The following is a 22,775-nucleotide window of genomic DNA, read 5'->3' as shown; positions in this document are numbered from 1 at the left end:
GTATAACATATTTATGTGTGGTTGCATTGAGTATCATATTTATCTAACTCTTGTTAGTTAATTTTCAAGTTGTAAAGGACACTTGGTAAATTTTGTGTCTTCCTTCCGTCAGTGAACATCAAATAATGAGTCGATGTACATGCCATGTAAAAGGCATGTATTGTTTCACCCACAAAGTACTCATGTTGGAAAATGAGAACAAAAATGATATTCAAGATTTGCAATCTCTGTTCAGGTATTTTAATACATTTAAAATAAATATCACGCTTGTCTTGTGTTTATTATTTCATTAACATCAACTTAACAGGACTAAGTTGTACTGGGCTTCCCAAGTTTAATGATACAGGTCAAATTCATGTCGGTTTTATTTTCTTGACAAGTAAAACTAAGAACAACAATGTGCAGGGCATGGGATTCGCCTTCAGATGATACCTGGAATACTTGGATTTCTGTGAATATATATATATTTATTTGTTTTTAAATTGAACATTCCCTTTCGTGTATCATTAAAGGAACAGAAGCTCAATACAACTGTCAGTGTTAGTCACAAATACACGAGACAAGTACATAACAAAGTCCACATATACAAAAAGATAACAAAAATAGGGTAGAATTTAGTTTGTACGTAAGACAGATGTATATTTCTAAGAGTCCATGTGCTCTGTTTTGGTATAATATAAATACAACGTACACAAAAAGCATAAGCAATGTTACACATGCTGATATTTATATAAATACAGCGCAATTTTATTATAACGCGTAGCTGGTATCAAATCAACATCAGTCTATTCACTTTGTTAATTTGATACGCAACAAAGAAACACAAATTACTGAGGAAGACTATTTTTTCACTTCTGCCCTGTCCAGAGTTTGAACTCATGTTCTACGGCACTTGAGTGACGCCTATCAATACCAGCAACTCTTATAGACAATAATATTTTAATTGAAAATTATAATAATAAAATACATACAAAGTACATTTGTTCAAAAACCTCACTTGCAATAGAAATAAACATTTAATTAAACCATGCAGCAATATGCCAGACAAACAACAATTGATTGCACAGACTTTGGTTCATGTCATCAAAACAAATATCCCTTGGTTTGTAACACAGTAAAAAGAAAACTAAAGCAAACAAAAGGAGTATTAGTTTTATATGGAACACAAATTTTGTTCATTGAAGGGTTTGGTCCCGGATTATTATTTAAATGCTTGTTTCAAAACTACCGGTATAACTGTCCCTTATTCCTTTATATCAACATGGACATGTATTTTTTGGTCAATTCAAATGCACCATTTCATTTCTTATGTAGATCAGATTTGTGTGAATTTCTTTGATTTCTATTTCATGAAAATGGCAAACACATGAGAGTTTTAATGCGTTTTGTTTTTGTATTATTGCCTGTCAACATTGTGAGTCATTAGAAGCCAAACAAGACGGTAAAAATAGACATTTACAAAATTGAATACATCAAACTAGAACTTGATTGGTTTAAATGTATTTTGTTCCATGAAGCTTTAGGAAGTTCATTTAACAGATATTTAAAATCTGTTCCACTTTAAAAAACTAACATTTATCTTTCTTAGCTTAGTTTACAAACAGTTATATATAATTCTTCGAAACTGATCCACAAAATTCACACTGGAAGGAAACTCAAAAGGCACTTTGGGGTAAAATCACGAACAAGATAAAACAAGAGGCCCAGAGGGCCTGTATCGCTCATCTAGATATTAAACAGTCATAGAAAATTATTCTCATTAAACATTATATTTACATGTACTACAAATAATTCAATTACAAACTTCGGGCAGGTGAGCTAAAAATCTGTTTAAAGCTAGAAATGTACAGATGGACCTGATCTAATGTTAAGGAAAAACTGTGTACTAAAAGTTCTGCTCAGGTAATTATCCGATACCTGGTTCATATGGAATTGCACTTGAACTGTGTATTAAGCCCACAGTAAAGGTCAGGCTTGATAGAAAATAATAAACTTTTCACGAAAAAATGATGTCTGCGATCATGCTTCAGATGGATTATTCGTGTGGAATTGTTTTACAAAAGCAATGGTGATGACATTTTTCTTCGTTTTAATGCATCTGAAACAGTCATCACAGGATATCTGAAGTCGTGATTAAGTTACCGCATTAATTAAATTAATTCAATTAATGTACAATATACCTGATAAATGTTAGCGACCTTTCCTGTTTTACATACCTTCCATCTGTATACACAAAAGGTTATAAGTATCACATTATCCGTAAATGACAAACAGAAAAACATTGAACAATATGAAATGTTTATAAATAATGCATGTACATGTATATTGTAACAAAAAGTTCTCAACAATAAAATATAAGTAACAATGTTTTCAAACTGCGTGAAATTTAGCTATAAGATCTCCCGCCTATAAAGACCACCAGTATATAAAGACCACCTACCATCATGAGAATAACGCCTCACGGTGGTTTTATACAGCTACAGCTGTTCTCACCTTTTCTGCAGGGCAGTTTGAACAGACAGGTTTGATTGTGTTAATCAATAACACTACCAACATTAGAACTGGTTTTCCATTTATTTGGAGTATTTTGTTCATCCCACCTGGCACTTCTCTAGTGTTTTACCTGTGATGGGCCTATCCTCACAGACCAATTTTAGTCAGTTTCAGCATGTGACTGACTTTAGTTGGTATAAACATAACTAGGGTTAACATCCTTACCAGTAATTAGAAAGTTATCTAAGTCCCTTTTTAACTCAAAATATACAAATGTGCAAAAGGTGATTAACTAATTTTATTATTTTGCAGTTAATTCCTCTCCTAATTAAGGAGGCAAGATGTGTGCAAAACAACATACCTTTTTCCTTTTCCCTCCCAAATACCCACACTCAACCACACTTTATCATTAATAACATCCATGTCCCCCGTAACATCTTCCCCATCTTAACACTAAAGCCTTGCCCCTCTGTTCTGTCTTACTCCCAATAATTTATTGCAGGTAAACATTTGTTATTTAGAACATGAAGTTATCTTAAAATAATATATTTGTTGGTCCCTGCAGTTTTGAGATTGCCTATATGCGTAATACAATCTATCCAACTTCTTGAGCTATCTTCTTTGGTTGCTGTATTTAAGTGACTTCACTATTCAGTTTCTATTTCCTTAGAATCGTGACAAGATTTGTTAATTGACCATGAAATACTATCATACTTTTCACATCTGAAATGATCAATGAAATAGTAGGGGAGAAATCACTTGGCAGAATCTCAGATTTGATGCCCGTTTGTATCCCCTGGTTTGGAATTTCCTCGTCCACCATACATCTGTTTTCCACAAATTCAGAAACAAATGCTTTACGCAAATAAATGGATTTCCTCCCTTTGGCGACTCTTTTGTATAGTAATACTTGTGTCTGATGTGAAAACAAAGCAACATTCTAACCCCTTCACGCCGGGCACTCAGTCATCATTCATCTTCCTGTTTGAAAAAGAAAATCAATAGAAGTGATATTAATGTCAGAATACGTCTTTTTCAGGAACTGATGTGGTGTATTTTCAAATACTTCTATTAAGATTAGTGACAACCCTGCCTTTCTAGGGTTGTTTAGGCAAGCAGAACAGCCCTGCCTTTCTAGGGTTGTTTAGGCAAGCAGACGAAGCAGTTACAAGCAACTGAACAAAAGTCGAAAGCTATCAGCAATGAAATGCTGAAAACATTACACAAAATATACCATCTTTTCATGTTTATCATATGCATGACGATGCCACTATTATAACTAAATATAGCCCTACCAAATTAACCCTTTCACCCCTAGGTAACTTTATTAGACTCTACCATAGCTTTATTGGATGAGTCCATTGTGCTCCAAAGTGGTGAAATGGTTAAGATCACATTCGCGTCGGCTATGAATGTCATGGCCTGATGCGGGACATGATCATTATTATGACAAAATGGTAATGGTAGATACATAGGCCCTTCTTAAAGATGGCTGCTCTGTTGACTGAACAAGCTTACATAATACATACATTTAACAAGAGGCCCAGAGGGCCTGTATTGCTCACCTGGATATCTAAGCAATCATGGCAAAATATTCTCCTTATAAGATCCAAGGGAATGGGCCAGAACCTAAGACCAAACCTTGTAACATTTTCATGCCCAGCAAGTTTATGTATGGTTATGGGGTTGGGATCTCAACTGTTTCCAAGCTGTGACTACAAAACTAGGTCCCTAGGGTTGTGGCCAGACCCCAGGGTCAATTCTAATATCATGACAGCATTTGTCTCTTTATGCCCAGCATTTGTATATAGTTTTGGGGTGGGGATCTCAACTGTTTCAAAGTTATGACCCAGGGGTTAAGTTTGCAAAGGTGGGGCAGATCCCAGGGTCAATTCTAATATCATGACAGCATTTGCCTCTTTATGCCCAACAATTGTATAATGTATATAGTTTTGGGGTGGGGATCTCAACCATTTCAAAGTTATGACCCAGGGGTTAAGTTTGCAAAGGTGGGGCAGATCCCAGGGTCAATTCTAATATCATGACAGCATTTGTCTCTTTATGCCCAACAACTGTATATATAGTTTTGGGGTGGGGATCTCATTTGTATAATTTTGAATTCCCACTACCTAGGGATGCTTCCAGTCAAATATGGTTGATATCCATCTTTTGGTTCCGGATCCAGAGTAGTCGCTTAAAGCAGTGTAGCAAAATAGCCCTTTTTGGCCCCGCCTGTAAGCCCTCTGAGGGTCAGCCCAACCACCTGAACAATTTGAATCCCTGCCTCCCATGAATGCTTCCAACCAAATATGATCAATATCCAGTGCAAAGTTCTACAGAAAAAGTTGTTCATAGCAATATAGCCAAATTGCCCCCTTTGGCCCCACCCCTCAGCCCAATGGGGGGTTAGCCTGACCATTTGTACAATTTTAAATCCGCACTACCTAGTGATACTTCCAATCAAATATCATAAATATCTATCGCATAGTTCCACAGAAGAAGTCGTTTATATCAATATAGCCAAATTGCCCCCTTTTGGCCCCATCCCTCAGCCCCACCATTTGTACAATTTTGAATCCCCACTACCTAGGGATGCTTCCAGTCAAATTTAGTCAAATTCCAATCAGTGGTTAAGAAGAAGAAGTCGTTTGAAGAAATTGTTGACGTACGCCACGGTACGGCATAAGCTCACATTGGTCCTTCGGACCAGGTGAGCTATTAAGAACTAAACTATGGATACAAAATATTTTCTATGATGCTGAAATATTCCAAAATATAGTACACTATGTAAAATAAGCACTGAGCTAATTTGAGCTGGCATTCATTGTCAGTATGATTTCTAACTGGAAACTTTCAAAGTGAAGTGTTGGTTTCTTCTGTAAAATTGGTCGCTGTAATGAGGTGTCGTTTTGTAGGGATGACAAGTTCGCCATGACAAGGGGATACTAATCAAAAGTAGTTCCGGCTAGTAGGTAAATACAATACAACATTCCGTATTGCACATGTGCAATACAGAACGTTGTATTTCATGGTCTGAAAATTGCTTGTATTACTATAACAAGATTATTCAAGAGGTATGTGATAAAATGTATTACAGGATAAAGCCTTATGGACCTGCAAATGTCAATGTAGGCCATGGAAGTCTTTGTAAAGACTTGCTAGATAGCAAAATAAATCAATAGGTCAATCCCTATAACCTAAACGAACAATACAGGTTCAAGCCCGCTAGATAGCAATATTAAATCACTAGGTCAATCCCTATAACCTAAACGAACAATACAGGTTCAAGCCTGCTAGATAGCAATATTAAATCACTAGGTCAATCCCTATATCCTAAACGAACAATACAGGTTCAAGCCCACTAGATAGCAATATTAAATCACTAGGTCAATCCCTATATCCTAAACGAACAATACAGGTTCAAGCCCGCTAGATAGCAATATTAAATCACTAGGTAAATCCCTATATCCTAAACGAACAATACAGGTTCAAGCCCTTAGTCATTAGATATTACATGGTAAATTGAGGATCACTACCTACCCATTCGTCCGAGTCGACGCCCTCTGCCAGGTCCTGGGGTAAGGGGTCTCCTTGTACTGACAGCTTGTTTGTCATCGCACTGAGTAACTGTGAACACATAGAATACGTAACGGTAACTGTGTGTGTTGAGATCAGCACACATTATTTCTACTGTATTATTCAAATCTAATACCAAGAAATGTTTTCCCATTGGTTCGATACTTTTGTGTATTTACATAAAAGATGTGATAAGCAATATGTTTGCAAATATGATTATTTCCCATACAAAACAAAGATTTGCTTTGAGTAGAAAACCATCAGCTTGAAAAACAGCAAATTTTAGAATCTTGTAAAAGAAACACTAGCTCTACAGTATATAGTCTGTGGAAACATTAAGGCTGAAATAGCTCTAGTGCTAAAAGATCAGAAAAAAATAATTTGGCTTTATTATTTAAATAAGGAAGGCAGCTCCAAGTAGATTACCACTACAAAAATAATACATATATTGTATTTTGCAAAACCAGCTTTCCAGTACATATTAATGTTAAATAGCTCATGACTGTGAAAATGTCTTTCAATCAAAATTTGTATCACAATGTTGTATCCCCTAGAAACGTTGTCCACTATTGGCCATTGTTTCTCCTGTTTATCAAAGTGATGCAATAAGACAAGACTAACCTCCTCTTTCTTCTGTTCATCTGTTTTGTAGGTGTCGGGATTGTAACTGTCATATTTGCTGGCTTTGGGGGCCTCCACAGGGGCTTCACTCACTGTTACAAATGGACAGGATTAATTACCAATCCTTTATCTGACATACCACTTGTGATGTAAATATATAATCTGCTGTTATCTGTGGAACAGCTGTTAACTTCAATGTTTAAAATGGATCAGCACATAAATACACCATGGACCAACAACTGAAACTGAATTGCAGATATTCATTTTCTTTTCCTCAGAATTTTTAGAGAAGTTGGAACATGAGCATTTCCTCACTGGAAACTGTTTGAGAAGTGTGAAGTCCAAAATTAATGTAAATAATACAAAAATCTCCACTTTTACACAATTAATTACATGTAAGAGATATTTTACCAAAAAAATCCCATACTTCATAATTATACTGTACACAACAAGTACTGTACATATAGAATCTGGAATGACCATGATAAAAAACGGTCTATAACACAAACATCTATTTGTCATACATTTTTTCATCCCCCGGGGCTGTAAGCTGATGGTTCTAGCATGGTTGTTGAGTCCTGACAGCCATTCATCACTGGTCATGGTGGGTTCCCACGTCACACGGGTGTCCGGGAACAGGTCATCCTGGAAATACTCCATCTAGGGAAAAAACATTCCCACATTCATTGTATTACAGACTTGTTCTTGTGATCATTAGACATAGTACAGTAACCTCAATACCTTGTTTCAGAAAAGTATTTACTATATATTTTCTTTTTGTTATGAAACAACAAGGAAAACTAGATACATGATACATCAACAAAAGTTTGTCAAAAACCTGTCTGTAACAAACACATCCATAGTGACCACACAGAAACAGACCAGTCTTATAATGCATTTATACTCCAGCCTATCTTTGCCTCATTTACCTTGACCTGTGTTTTACCTTGACATTGGGTTTATCTTGAGATTTGGCCTACCTTGACTTGTGATCTACTTTGACCTGTGACCTACCTCGACCTGCTGTGACCCTGACCAACCTTTATTTTGATGTGTCCTACCTTGACCTAGGATCTATCTTGACATGTGGCCTACCTTGACCTAGGATCTATCTTGACATGTGGCCTACCTTGACCTTAGATTTATCTTGACCTGTGGCCTACCTTGACCTAGGATCTATCTTGACATGTGGCCTACCTTGACCTCGGATCTATCTTGACCTGTGGCCTACCTTGACCTCAGATCTATCTTGACCTGTGGCCTACCTTGACCTAGGATCTATCTTGACATGTGGCCTACCTTGACCTGTGACCTACCTCGACCTTCTTTGACCCTGACCTACCTTGACCCTGGGGACAGTGAAGGAGATTGGTTCCAGTGAGGTAGAAGTCAGTCGCCATGCCCGCGCAAATTCCACTTCCTTTGGGTTACAGGTGATTTTTGGAAGGAAGGAAAAGGCTTGATGTAAGCCTTCCCCAGCGAAATTAGACAGTTGGGTGATATAAGGCTCCTCGTCTGACACTTCGTATGCATACAACTGGTTCTCACCCTATATAAAAAACAAATGCATATAATTCACATTGTATTTGACAATATAAGAATTTTTTAGTGAAGTTATTATTTTTTGCAGCTTATTCAACATGATTTAAACACACAAGAGGAACATTTAAGATTTCTATCCTTGTTAAAAAAACTCATATTAATGTGATATCTAATAATACAATTCTACTGCTTATAATACATCAGTTACAAAAGGCTGGCTTCAAATTCAGATAAAACTTTCCTAGACAGAAGAAGCTACAATATCTTTTTGAGTCTGTCCACTTCACTATTCAAGATTATATAGTTAAAAATAAAATTGAGATTACTGACTTTTGACCTTCGTAAAGTAACCTGACACAAAATAACTAAGCAAAAATGTAACGCTTTTATACAAGAATCTAGATAATGGAAAATAATAATGGAAATCACATAAGGGCAAATATTTATAGAATATTTATAGAAGTCACAAACGATGGTGGATATTGATTGAAGTCACGTACACGGGCAGTATTAAGCTGTTACAACCTCGCTTACCCGGTAATATACCAGCATTGTTCCAAGAAACCCCTAAATGAGGGTTTCACTCCCAAAACAGTTGGCTGTACCTCAGTTCTTAAGGCTTGCTGATGTTACTTAGTACTTACGGGTACAGAATCTTGAAAATGTATCAAATATACCCCCAAATCTAAAATTCAGTGGGAACACTGACCCAAATTTAACGGACATTAGTCATAGCTCATGATCTGGGACTGACAACAACCTATCGACTGAGGAATAGGTAGGTTGCTCTAAGTATAATATAGTCAGAACAACCTATAAAGACATTAAGATATAAAGACATTCTATCATGTAAACCTCATCTAGTAAAAACATTACTACTAACATATAATAAACATTACCCGACTAGATAGGAACACTGTGTGACTATCCTCGTCATAATAAGGCACCAGTACAGGTGGGGCAGCATTCACCTCCATTATCTGTAGGGGTGTGGCCAGATCGGCAGTGTCGTACAACGATATAATCCTCTCATTCATACTGGTGGTGTAAAATTACATCAAAACTTCATTTAAATAATTTAATTCAAAGTTGAATTTCGACAATTCATTTCATGGTACTGTATACAATTTTTATTTTTCTGAATTCATAATACTTGTAAGAGGAATCTGTGAATCCCACAAAACTTTTTCTTATCAAATAATATTGCAAACTTATATTGAAATTTAATATCCAGCATTGCATATGACGTCTCCATCAGACAATAAGCAGTAGTCTTTCTCACTGTAAATCATTAAACTTACAAGATTGACAAAGGTTGTACAATAATATAAGACTCTTTCATGTCCAGGGGTGTAGGATAGGGAAATTTAACCCAAGGGGTTTTCAAATTCGGTAAAATCAGAGGCTGTGCCGAGGGGTTTTGCCAAATTTGAAAATCCTAAGGATGGAATTTCCCTATCCTACACCCTTGGGCATAAAATTTGTCTCTCATTCCATTCCAACTACCAGAATAAGCTCAGAAACCATGAAAATGCATTTGGACTGGCTAACATTTTAAAAATATCAATTTCCCTGAGAGTTTTATTGACGAAAACAAATCTGTCAGCCAGATTTAGCATACCCAATATATACAAACAGAGTTTGCGCAAAAAAAATAATGTCATCTTTCTAACGTGTACAGTAAATATATCGTTAAGGGTTTTAATTTCATCACGTTGCCTTTTCTGCATTGTGGCATCGGTGTTTTCCAAATTCGTAAGGTCATGTCATTGTGGAGCCATTGTGACGTCACGTCATGTGAAATGGGGTGCAAGATAGATATTTCCTACACCCCTTTCTTACCCTGGACAGCTCTATCTTACACACAGGGAAATGAGAGAGATAGTTCTCCTTATCACTAAACCATTAAACTTAAGTTATCTTTAAAGGCTAGACTTACTCAGAGAAACCAGTGACTAGAAGATATTGACCATCTAGTACCCATGTTAACCTGGCCCCTCGGGCTCCCGCAGGACCTTGACCCTCCTGTAGTACAAACAATTTAGTAGTTAAATCTAAACAATCACAGCTTCCTGAATTTGGAATACTTGAACAATTGTGATTAACGATATTGTTTAGTGACTTGAAATAATTAACTTTTTAAATTCAAACAATTATAACAATTTTAATTTAATTCCATCCTGAATTTGGTAAACTACAACAGTTACATTGAAACAACAATTATGACATCATCATTAAAATCAATTTTACTGACCTTTATATATGGAAAACAATTTTATCTTAGTGTAAACAAACCTCTTACCATGAGTGGGGTTTGGTATTTCCTAGGGTTGAATATTCTTAGTTTCCCATCTTTACACACAGTTGAGAGATATTTACCGTCGGGACTCCAGGCAGCGTTAAACACCTAGAGGTAACCAGAGTAACTCATTTAATATATGTCAGCAACACTCAGATACCACACCATGAAAACCATCATTTAATATATGTCAGCAACACTCAGATACCAAACCATGAAAACAATCTGAAACAAGGTAAAGTGTTTCAAGGCAATCCAAAGTCCCCCACCTGTAATGATTTCTATACTTAACAAACAGTACACTTATGTCAGGATGTACCTACTGTTAGGAAAGTATCCTGATACACACTTCTTGCAGTCTGCCATCCCAAGATGTCCTTGTACACTAAAACTGGTTACTCCAAGTGAAATAGTGAAGAAGGTATGACCGGACAAACATTTTCAAAAGTAAAGGTCAAAGGTCAAGTCATAAGTCTGTGACCTTATTCTAGCACTCTGCACTCAGTCATCCCAAGATGTCCTTGTACACCAAAACTGGTTACTCCAAGTGAATTAGTTTAAAAGATATACCCCGGACACAAACATTTACAAAAGTGAAGGTCAAAGGTCAAGTCATAGGTCACAGTTACCTAGTTCTTGCACTCTGAACTCTGCCATCCCAAAATGTCCTTGTACACCAAATTTGGTTAATCCGGGAACCGGTGGGGGATTAACCAGCATGAGTGATGTAAACCTTCCAAAGGAAAGAACTTTCAATGAATGTCAGCATCCCCATCCCTACTCTCACACCCTCATAAGGACTCATTACTTGTGATATTGGAACCAGGTGTGTCGGTGTCCTGACTCACCTGGTCTGGGTGGTCCTGAAGCTGTAGGACCTCGGTCCCTGATGACAGGTCCCAGATCCTGACAGACATGTCATAGGCCGATGACACTATGATGTCCTTAGCTAATGGATGGAACCGCACAAAGTAGATCTTCTCCATGTGACCTACACACAGAATTATAATATTAGAAGATGCAATATTCAATAAGGAGGTGAGTCAAGCAATTTAATTTTAATAATGTTATGTTGCATTGAGTGATTGTTCAACTTATTCTATTCTAGACACTCTGCTATACTGCCAACTTAATCTATTCTAGACACTCTGCTATACTGCCAAATTATTCTATTCTAGACACTCTGCTATACTACCAACTTTTAAATAGGTGTCAACCTCTGGAACCTCCAATGAGGGATATCTCACTCATTCCACATTTCCGATAAAGGAGAAAGTGTGTGAAATGCAACTGAAACTGCTTTGATCAATTTTATCTTTCCCTTTTTATGCATCAAAATAACTCCAATAGCCTTTATTTGATTCAAACACACCTGTTATGATCATTACACACACCCTGCAGTAACTAGGAGATCATTTGACCACAGAGTTTCGAGGGAGATTGGTAAATTTTGGTCAAAACAAGGGAGTCTCCCTGCTAATGAAGGAGATTGACAGCTATGCTTTTGTTGATCGACATTTTGGCACCAAAAAGAGGCTGGTGACACATCAAGGGAGATGTGTATGGGAATTTCTCAGACACAAGGAAATGGGGACATTGAAATATGGTGATGGAAAGTGATGTAGTAAATAAAATGAGGGGTGTTGTATCACTGTTTTACAGTGTTGTCATCATATTTTTATTTGCTTTGACAAACTACGCTTTATTATTAGAATAAAGGTGCCGTATTTACCCTGTAGATACAGAGAGGCCTCGGTCAAGGTCTCGGTAAGACCCCCTTCTGGGATATTCCACACCCAAATCTTTGCATCATCACATGCTACAAAAGAAATTATTCAAAACTTTTCAATAGATCAGTTTCCTTTTTGAGGGTCAGAAACATCACCTTAAGATGGAGGATAATTTGAATCTAGAGGGAAGAGAGGGAGATATTCTTCAACATATCTTTTTAAATTATTTTTTATGTCTTACTTTCAAAATTATTCAAAAAAATCCTCACAGAATCAAAATTGGGCTGGACAATTCAGGATAACTAGAACTGTACAGGGTGATGAATTGAATTACATAATGTGATTTATCAATGTTGTGATGTATTCTTACAAACTTACCCACTACAAGTCGGCTATCATCATACGGATCCCACACATAGTCCAGGACCTTACTCTTGTGTTGCAGAACTGGTAAGCCTGTGTCTTGGAGGCGACCAGGCCTGGCAAACTATCAGTACGGGGATACAGAGAAATTGACTAAACAGTTGCAGACTTTTTTGTTAAATCTTTGGAAATTGCTTTACAGATCAAAGACAAAGGTCTCTATTTGAGATGGAGACAAAAGTCACAGAGTTATTTAGACAACATCATTTGGCTTGTAGAAGATACTAGTTTTTTATGCATTTTTTTCCAGAAATTACTAGAGTGTAATTATTTTAAGGTAAAAAACCTTGATAGACTACTACATATGTATAACCATACTTAATTCACTGAAAGTTTGGAATGTCTGCAAGAATTTAAAATATTACAATCATGACTTAGAGTTAAATATTACAATACTGATTATTACAACTTGTGTTCATAATAATGAAGTACCTCGGCAAGGCATTCTGAAATAAACGAAACTCTATAACATGATATTACCTATAGTAAACTAACTTATGAAATCTCCAAGGGTTTGCTATGTGTTTAACTGTACTATTAAACCTTTCCCTGTCTTGAGTACCTACCTCAAGGACTTGTAGCAGGCCGCCAGCGCCCTCTACTGGTACAACACACCTGGTCCTGTTGGCAGCAAACATGTCACTCTCCCCCGGTACTGTTGTGGACAGCTTCCTTATGTTAACGATGTGTTTATCTTTGTGTTCTGTGCGACCCTTCAGGAACTTGAACTTTGACAAACGCCCGGCTGTAACATAGCAACAGTCACCAGGGTAAAATGCCTTGACATCATAATAGTTGTAGTATCTACATTCTCATTCTATTACCTTAGTGACATACTGTATAACATGAACTGTTTGCAGATATCTTCTTTCATGGTTTGAAACCATTTAGATTGTTTTGTGATGCAAACATTCCTGGACACCCCATATTAACAAACAGTAGTCAAGTGTATCATTTAAATTCATTGTATTTATTTTCAAGGTTCTGTAGCAACAGCAAAAACCTCAAATGTTTTAAACAGAAAACATTTCGTGTTATACAGCAGCAACAGATATTAAAACAAATGTTTCAGTGAATCTGTGGTGTTACCATCATAATACCTCGGGACGCTAATAACAATACAGTATATAACTAAATGATTAAGACTGAGGGCAATATGACAGATTATGGACTACAGATGAGGTTCATATACATATCTAGGGTGACTGACAAGTAAATAAACAACCAGATGGTCAGAAAGACTATATTTTATTTGTTTATAATACATGCATGCTTGTTGAAATGAATAAAGAAGGTCCACACATGTAAGAGATACTGTATAACATGAAATGTTCATTGTGTATAAACATTCAGGGTTTTCGTGGTCGCTATATTGAACCACGAAAATAAATACAGCCAATTTGAATGATACACCTGTCTACTGTTTGTTAAAATAGGATATCCACAAAAGTTTGTACTACAAAACGATCTGAATGGCTTCAAACCACGAAAGAAGTACCCGCAAACATTTTGTTATACAGTATATATAAACAGTGACTTACTTGAGAATACCTTGACTGGTGTTTTGATATGAGCTACAGACATGGGTCTGCTGCCTGAAGAAGCTGACGGAGTAGATACAGGAGGGATCTCCACCACAGAAGAATGTTGTATCTCCTCCTTCTCTTCGTCTGTTTGGTTATGTGTCAATGTAGTGCTCTCCACTGATTGGCTATCTACTAAATCTTCTGGTTCGTCGGGAATGTTTGTGGTCTGAGCAGACGACACTGTGGTGACGGACGGAGGTGATGTAGACACAGGCTTGGGTTTATTAATCACAGGCTACAAGAAACAAAAGGGCAGGACTACTTCACTTGATGGTACAGTGAAACCAAACCTTAGCCCAGATACTTCTGCTCCTGAAAAGAATCTTAACTATCTTTTGCTGATAAGTGGAACTTAATTCGAAACTTAGAACAAATTCAGTTCCTAAACATTCAAGTCAAAATGCTTTATCAGTGTATATTTGATCTATCAAATGCTTGTTCTATAGCTGAGTCTGGCACAGAAAAAGGAAAGAGAAACACAGCATGAATACATGTGAATTTGTTTGTTTGTGATTTACATTCTGTTAACAGCTATGGTCATTTGTCATCTAAGGATAAACCAGGGTTTGGTGTTGGAGCAAATCTGGAGTACTCAGGGGAAAACCATGACCTGTGGCCAGTACCAGGCGACTGCCCCAGTTATGCCTCGAACCAGCTGTGACCCAGTGGTGGAGGGCTAGTGATCATAGAAGGTTACATACCTTGATCACTCAGCCAAAACGGTTCTAACTTGAATTCATAAGTATAAAAACCGACAAGAACGATGTTACAGTTGATACTACATGGTCATTACATGAATACTTTATTGATTCATATTCAATGCAGAGACAGGTTAAGACCTTACTCAACTCTGCTACAGGAAGCTTTCGGCTGAAGCTGATAACATGTGTTTTCATAAATTTCTGAACAAATTTCTTTTTTTCCCTCTTTGGTGATAGGTACCTATATATGATTGAATCTCCCTAAGCATACACAATCAGTAAGAAAACTTAACAATCGGGGCTTGAGATAATGGAAGCCTTACCTTTTGGGCTGGGGTTGACTCCCTGCTGATGCTACCATTGACGACAGCATTTGCTTGGAATATATGACCTGGACTAGAAACTGGTTCTGACCTTCGAGACGGATTCAAGGTCATCAACTTCACCTGCACAAACAATAGAATGGTGATAAAACCTGGAACCCACACAATTACTTTGAAAAATATTGTAATATAAAACATAAATTTTAATGGCTGCTCTTACTGCAATGAGGAATTCTTAAACTTACTTGTGTTACGTCATCTGAATATGTCGAATAAAATAACTGTTACAATGTGTTGGGAGGCATACATCCTCCATTGTAACACCAATCAAAGATATAATGCTTAATGTATATATCCTTAACTCTTATAGAAATCACGGATACCGGTATTTACAATGTGTTCAGCATCCATTCTTTACTAAAACACAAATCACAGGTAGAATATGTAAGGTAGCATGCATCCTTAATTCTAACATACTGCTTACCACAGGTAAAAGAGTATATCCTTTACTCTGTAACAAGTTACAGATACAATATCGCTCAAAGTAATAAATAATGAGAACTTGTGTATGCCTACCTGACCATTCTGTCCACTGAGCCATGATGAAGAAGATAGAGTAGGCTCCCCTGAGAAGGTGTCGGGATAGAGGTCTTCATGGTAATCTCTGTAAGACTGAAACATTCACATTACATTAGTGACACAAGTAGCCATAACCGTATCAAAGGGTGTTGGATAGCTATCGTGATGATCCAACTCAAAGTACAATAAGAGTATCCAACCTGAGCATAATTGCAGAGAATGAGAAGTTCACAATAAAAACTACATTATGATTTTGTTATGTTCGTGCAGTCAAATTTCATAAAAAAAGATGTGATATTTATCTTAACTTGAAACCGCTCCAAATGTGTGACCCAAACTACAAGTAATATTAGTTGTGATCTGCTTGGTACCATAAATAGAGGAAGGGTATAAAATATCAATAATTTCAACGCATTTTGTGTAATTCAAAATCCCATCCCACAGCCGTGGAAGTACACCAGACCCATACAATTTGTATGCATGGTTACAGGATGAAATAACTCAAAATTTTCTTATGATAAAATAATGCAAAAGTCGGCATGAAACCAATCTTGACGTTCAGTAATCTTCTTTAGCTTAAAGAAATTACTTGACTTCAGTTTTGGCAAAAGGGAGCAACAATTAAGTTATTAAGTTGAGGTAATTTCCCTAATATTGTTCAGTTTGAATGGCTCACCTTTCTTGGAACTATGTAAGGCGTGGGTATAATGGCGGAGCTGGTAAGGATAAGGAGACGGTTCACTTCTCCCTCCATCACATTCACCAGGCGTTTAGGAACCATGGCAGCACCTTTAATTTGTTCTGTTCTATCGATGAAATCTGAAACAATAGATTCTAATCATAATGTCTGCAGTTTACTGTAAGAGTAGGCATCTGATTGGATTGTTGGGTGAACGTTATATTAGCCATGCTTGGCATAGGAATTATTATCCTATCTGAAAGTATAGCATAACATCCAACTTTCCCTGTGTAATTACATCTATGTGTTTTACAGAGTTACAATGGAAGAGGAACATTACTGACTCAGGTTCACCTGGTGCTGGTTGATCGTGACAGTTGTAACAAGGAAATGATTTTTGTGTGTTTGGTTTGGTTTTATTTTGTTTAACGTCCTATTAACATCTAAGGTCATTCAAAAATGTGCCTCCATGTGTGTTGTGCAAGTGTGCAAGTGTGTATGCATGCTGGAGACAGGGTATGTTTGTGTTTTGTGTGTAAAGGTACATAAAAGAATCCTGCAACTTTTCATATTATACAGTATTAACCTACAGTATATGATGAGATCAACTTACTCTCATTGATAAATGGACTTTTATCTGTAAGCTCACAATACTTTATCTGATTTTCACCCTGAAATAAAAAATGGCAAATTTTTTAAATACATTTCAAATTACCAGCAGCGTTTTTCATAACGTCACAGCCATCACTTTCATTAAGGGATGGAAGGAAAATGTTTTTAGAAAGATCCAGTTGCAATAAAAAAAAAAATGTAAAAATACAAACTAAAATCAAGGTGCTAATTGATACTTTAGAATGTCAGATCAGCATACTGATTTTACTGTCACTTAATTAAACCCTACAAATGACTGACAAATCTTACCTTTCCAATGAAAAACAGCATACTGGTATCACTATCATAAAAAGGCATCACAGTCCTGAAAAATATAGAAGCACTTCAATTTAAACATAAAAATAACATTAATCTTGTTTAGATAAGAATAATAACATGCATTAAATGCATACAAGTACAGTGTTAAATGTTTGTTAAGCTAACCAGGGTCTGATAGGCTGCATCCTGGAATTAAGTCTTTTACTGGATACTGTCTTAATATTTCAAAACATTTTATGATTTTTTCCAGAAAATACTGATCAATGTGTAAACACGTTGTTACTTGCCCTGTAGAATTTCCAATATCTATGGAATGTAGGCAGGATCTAAAACTTCGACTGTCCCAAAGGCGAATTTCTTGACTTCGATCCTGTAGGTAGAATAGCAAGATTATTCCAACAGAGAGTAACAAAGTGGTAACATACTTAACAGAATCATAAGGACACTGACAGTTTGTGTTAAGTTACATAATTCGGGGGAAAAAATGATTCAATGGTTTACAAATTAAAACAAATTGTTCTAGAATGATAACTATGATTTCATATGAGGTAATCATCATTTTATAACAAACACTGAAATACTTTTTCATTTAAAAACGAAGTAAGTCAAATGTAGCTACATGTTTATAAAGATACTTCGCTACTAACTCACAAAATACGATCATTGCAATGTCTATTACAGAGTCACAAAACTGATGTAGTCCGACTATATATGTATCATCTTAAGGGTTACATGATGCTAATACAGACTACTAGATGGTAAATCCCTCACACTTACACTGGTAATACAGACGACTAGATGATAAATCCCTCACACTTACACTGGTAATACAGACGACTAGATGATAAATCCCTCACACTTACACTGGTAATACAGACGACTAGATGGTAAACCCCTCACACTTACACTGGTAATACAGACTACAAGATGGTAAATCCCTTACACTTACACTGGTAATAGAGACAACTAGATGGTAAATCCTTCACACTTACACTGGTAATAAAGACTACTAGATGGTAAATCCCTCACACTTACCCTGGTAATCCAGACTACAAGATGGTTAATCCCTTACACTTACACTTGTAATACAGACTACTAAATGATAAACTAGCCTGCGTTCGTTCAACTGGGGTATACTGCTTGCAGTGTTCACCGACCGCGAGCGTAGTGTGGGTCCGCAGCCCGGCGGCGCGTTGGGTCAGTGGCGTTTCGGTCGGCATTAATCCCTCACACTTACACTTGTAATACAGACTACTTGATGATAAATCCCTCACACTTACCCTGGTAATCCAGACTACTAGATGATGAACTAGCCTGCGTTCGTTCAACTGGGGTATACTGCTTGCAGTGTTCACCGACCGCGAGCGTAGTGTGGGTCCGCAGCCCGGCGGCGCGTTGGGTCAGTGGCGATTCGGTCGGCATTAATCCCGACCCGTCTTGAAACACGGACCAAGGAGTCTAACATGTGCGCAAGTCATGGGGTCATACGAAACCNACTAGATGGTAAATCCCTCACACTTACACTGGTAATACAGACTACTAGATGATAAATCCCTCACACTTACACTGGTAATACAGACTACTAGATGATAAATCCCTCACACTTACACTGGTAGTACAGACTACTAGATGGTAAATCCCTCACACTTACACTGGTAATACAGACTACTAGATGGTAAATCCCTCACACTTACACTGCTGAAACCTGTGGACACGATAAAGTCTTTGTCTCCCAGCCATAATGCCCGCGTGTCCTTCACCCCTCCATGGCCTCTACCTTCCTGTTGATAAACCATATATACTCAGAGACACATCTTAATCAGTTATGTTAGTCAGATAAGTTGTTATTATAAGATACTGTATAACATGAAACTTTCAAGGGAATCACTTTTTTGTGGTTTGAAGCCATTTAGATCATTTTGTGGTACAAGCTGCCGTGGTTACCCCAAATACCTGGGTAAACAAACATTAGTGAATTATATCTATCAACTTTGTTGTATTTATTTTCATGGTTCTATAACAACTATGAAGACCTCAAATGGTTATACACAGCAAACATGTCTTATTTTTCACGAGCTCAAATTTTTCTTTTTCGTTATTTAACAAAAACCCTGAGCAGATAAGAAACATGTTCAATGGAGAATTAATAAACTAGCCACTTTTGTTCCAAGCAACACTGGCTAGATTGTTAGACAACAGGATTACTGGCACATTTTTGTGAAGAACAAAGGCCACTGTTCCTTGAAACAAGGGCTAGGTTTACAAGAATCCATTATACAGAACAGCAATTATGATATTCAGTATTCAAGGAATATCAGTTGTTATAATTAGCATGATAAAATGATACATTGTAAACAGGGAGGAATTGTACAGACCAGGACCATTCCTCCGGAGCGTGGGTCCAGCACTCTGATGTTCTTGTCCTTACATGAGGTAACAAGGGTTGTACCACTTCCCCTCCAACTCACACTCTGTATCTGGTCACCATGGCAACCGAGAGCTAAAACAAAAGTAGATGATGAATTAATCTCTGCGAATAGAGAAAATAACTACATAAACCTACGTAAGCTGTTCTATTAATAAACCCACCTTCTTTCATAAGAGTTTACGAACAAGACTCTCATAACAGTTCTTGCTCATACCCGGTAATCACAAAACTGTAATAAATGATGAAAATTCTCAAAATCCGATTTTTGTCAAGGTTGTATCTTTTCCCCCAAACATGACTTAAAATAGTTACTTGTAAAGTAATTCTTAAAGAAATGATAAGAATTTGCCTGGGACTTGAATTACTGGGTAAATTGGAGAAATTCCAAGTCTAGAGTGTCAGAAAAGATAATGTTAAATGAAGAATATTAAGTTAACAGAGTTTTTAGGATTAGGAAGTTTGTGATACTGTGTCTCTGAAAGGATTAATAGACTGTCTTGGATGGTCATGGGTAAAGTACAGTAGAGAGTACGTCCTGTTGATTGCTTATCATCATTTCATAACTTCCCCACACTTCAACCACTTTGTAAATCATTGTTTACCATTATTATATAAATCTCATAACCATTTCAAATTGAAAATGAAAAAAACATCTATTAAATTTTAAAAAAAAATAACAAAAACTGAAATGAATGACAAATGAAGAAAGCATAGCCTTGAATACTAACAGTTGTGTTTATTGTGTTAATCTTACTGTATTTGTTATCTCCCCTTTCCACGTCATACACTTTGATTGTATCAAAAACAGACGCAGCAAGCACTCCATCAGCTACTGGGTTCCATGTCACATTTTCCACTCGCCTTTCGTTAGCAAATGATGCTGAGGCATTAAGACTGGATAAGGCACCTGAGTTAATATCTTCTTGTGTAGGTAACACCCATACCTTAATCTGTTGAGAGATCAAAGGTGCAGGTTGGAAATGTTTAAATTGGTCAAAGTTAAGGTAAGCAAGGTTTTTGCCTTTATCTATTGATAGGTTAAAGGTCTAGTCATAGATCCTAACAGAAAATCAACTATCTCAGCAAAACTGGTACAAAGTCTAAAAGGCCTATCAAAATTTCAAGCATAATAACAGTTTATGGGAAATATCAAATTTATGAAATTGTATATGTACAATGTATTTAACAAGTTGATCCAGGCGTGATGGATAAGTTCATTAAATTCATTGTGTTTAGCATAACAATGGTGCAAAAAAAAGAAGGAATTTTAACCAATTTAATTGTTTCTTTTTTAACCCATGTGCTCAAGTGGGTAAATTCTATATGACACAAACAATTGTGTTATGTATAGTAATGTAGTATTAAAACAGTAAGTAAGATATAAACTAGTGCTTCATCAGGTCAATTCATTCTAAAAGGCAAGCAAAAGTATAACAGTTTATATTGACACAATTTTGGCATTATTTTATAGAAAAGGAGACGGGGATCCCCCTCTTTGGACTTTTTAGAGGTTGACAGCTAAAGTGTTAGGAATCTAGGTTCATAAAACATTTAATTTTACCTAGCAATGATTCATCATAGTGAAATTATAATCAATACAGTGAAATATGTAATTTGTGAAGGAAAATCAGTGCAAGTTGGTATTTAGATGTTCTACCAAAAAAATCAATGTAAATCAGTGTAAGTTGGTATTTAGATGTTCTACCAGAAAATCAACAAGCTTAAACTATGTACATTGTAAAAAAGAAACAAAAATATACAATACTTACATTGGTATCGCTAGATCCTGTTGCTAACAGATGGTCATCAAAGGGAGAGAACTCAAAATCTGTTACGTAATCTGCAAGATTAAAGTTAAAACAAACAATAAAACAAAGTAGCATTTTGTGGTGATTCTATTAATGGCAGATAGAGGGGCTCATCAAAACATAGCATACAATGCTATTGACAGCTAACAGTGTACTTATTATATAACAAAATTCAAGAAAAATCTTTTTCAAGTTTGATATAACAAGATAATCCATTTAGTAACTGTTTAACATTGAATGTATGTCCATCTAGTTTGCTAGTTCAGTATTAATATGAATCGAAAGGTTTTAGCAACCTACTTCAACAGTATATATTCTATATTGATACACATTTGGTAAGTAACAAACAGTGACTTACAAGTCCATTATTTACCAGAGGTATTTTGTATTAAACAAGTTTCTAACAAACAGATCATGTAGTAGCTATAGTTTACGACATGAAAGTGGATTTCTTTTTTAAATCCAATAACAAAAGCACACATGCAAACATGGTAACACCTATATATTGCAGCACCATTCTCACCAATCTTTCTAATATCTTAGTAAGAGGGCAGCACTGGACAAAATCTAGAACTATCTTGAAAGTATGTACACTTTAAACAAAATCAGAGCATAACATTTCATAGTTAATGCAATAAATTAATTGAATTTGAGCAAAGAGTAACTTTTATGACAGAATTCTGCTGATTTTAAAATTAAGAAATAAAGTTAAACATTAATAAGTTTCCATCAAAAATGGTTTACAAATGATATAATGTTACATCAGTGATACAATCACTGCACCAATAGCCTACATGGTATCTACCATCCACAGTGGCACATCTCCCACCTCACAGCAGTGGTACACACAGCACTGATACAGCAGTTAATTTCTATCAAGCATGTTCAAACTAAATACTAGTACACAGCACTCAATGTTCAGCTAAGGTAAAAGTTTATACTGATGACACATAAAAGATTGGAATATAATTATTCCTACAGTTGTCCCACAGATAGAGAGAATTTGAGGGTATTTAAAACATGACGAAGTTTTGAATTATGAGCAAGTACCGGTAGT

General features: G+C 36.3%; 1 protein-coding gene across 3 annotated transcripts in view; it reads right to left on the bottom strand.

Annotated features, from left to right (window-relative positions):
* Positions 1–224: 224 nt before the first annotated feature.
* LOC110457237 (coronin-7-like) overlaps positions 225–22,775 on the bottom strand; it is a 29,617-nt gene continuing 7,066 nt past the window's right edge. For all 3 annotated transcript variants that reach the window (XM_021508415.1, XM_021508416.1, XM_021508418.1), the window contains 23 exons: positions 21,680–21,750; positions 20,665–20,860; positions 19,858–19,982; positions 19,177–19,263; positions 17,770–17,852; positions 17,474–17,528; positions 17,166–17,223; positions 16,550–16,692; positions 15,871–15,966; positions 15,295–15,417; positions 14,226–14,505; positions 13,251–13,429; positions 12,640–12,748; positions 12,264–12,350; positions 11,380–11,522; positions 10,535–10,639; positions 10,172–10,257; positions 9,132–9,270; positions 8,033–8,239; positions 7,215–7,350; positions 6,691–6,782; positions 6,034–6,120; positions 225–3,474 (listed from right to left, as the gene is read on the bottom strand). In XM_021508415.1, coding sequence (XP_021364090.1) covers positions 3,463–3,474; positions 6,034–6,120; positions 6,691–6,782; positions 7,215–7,350; positions 8,033–8,239; positions 9,132–9,270; positions 10,172–10,257; positions 10,535–10,639; positions 11,380–11,522; positions 12,264–12,350; positions 12,640–12,748; positions 13,251–13,429; positions 14,226–14,505; positions 15,295–15,417; positions 15,871–15,966; positions 16,550–16,692; positions 17,166–17,223; positions 17,474–17,528; positions 17,770–17,852; positions 19,177–19,263; positions 19,858–19,982; positions 20,665–20,860; positions 21,680–21,750 — 2,699 coding nt within the window. In that variant the 3' untranslated portion in view covers positions 225–3,462. The remainder of the gene's footprint in view (positions 3,475–6,033; positions 6,121–6,690; positions 6,783–7,214; positions 7,351–8,032; positions 8,240–9,131; positions 9,271–10,171; positions 10,258–10,534; positions 10,640–11,379; positions 11,523–12,263; positions 12,351–12,639; positions 12,749–13,250; positions 13,430–14,225; positions 14,506–15,294; positions 15,418–15,870; positions 15,967–16,549; positions 16,693–17,165; positions 17,224–17,473; positions 17,529–17,769; positions 17,853–19,176; positions 19,264–19,857; positions 19,983–20,664; positions 20,861–21,679; positions 21,751–22,775) is intronic.

Source organism: Mizuhopecten yessoensis, unplaced genomic scaffold (assembly GCF_002113885.1).
Source record: "Mizuhopecten yessoensis strain PY_sf001 unplaced genomic scaffold, ASM211388v2 scaffold9049, whole genome shotgun sequence".
Lineage (NCBI taxonomy): Eukaryota > Metazoa > Mollusca > Bivalvia > Pectinida > Pectinidae > Mizuhopecten > Mizuhopecten yessoensis.
The sequence above is the reverse complement of the archived record's forward strand: the minus strand, read 5'-3'. Positions and strand labels throughout refer to the sequence as shown.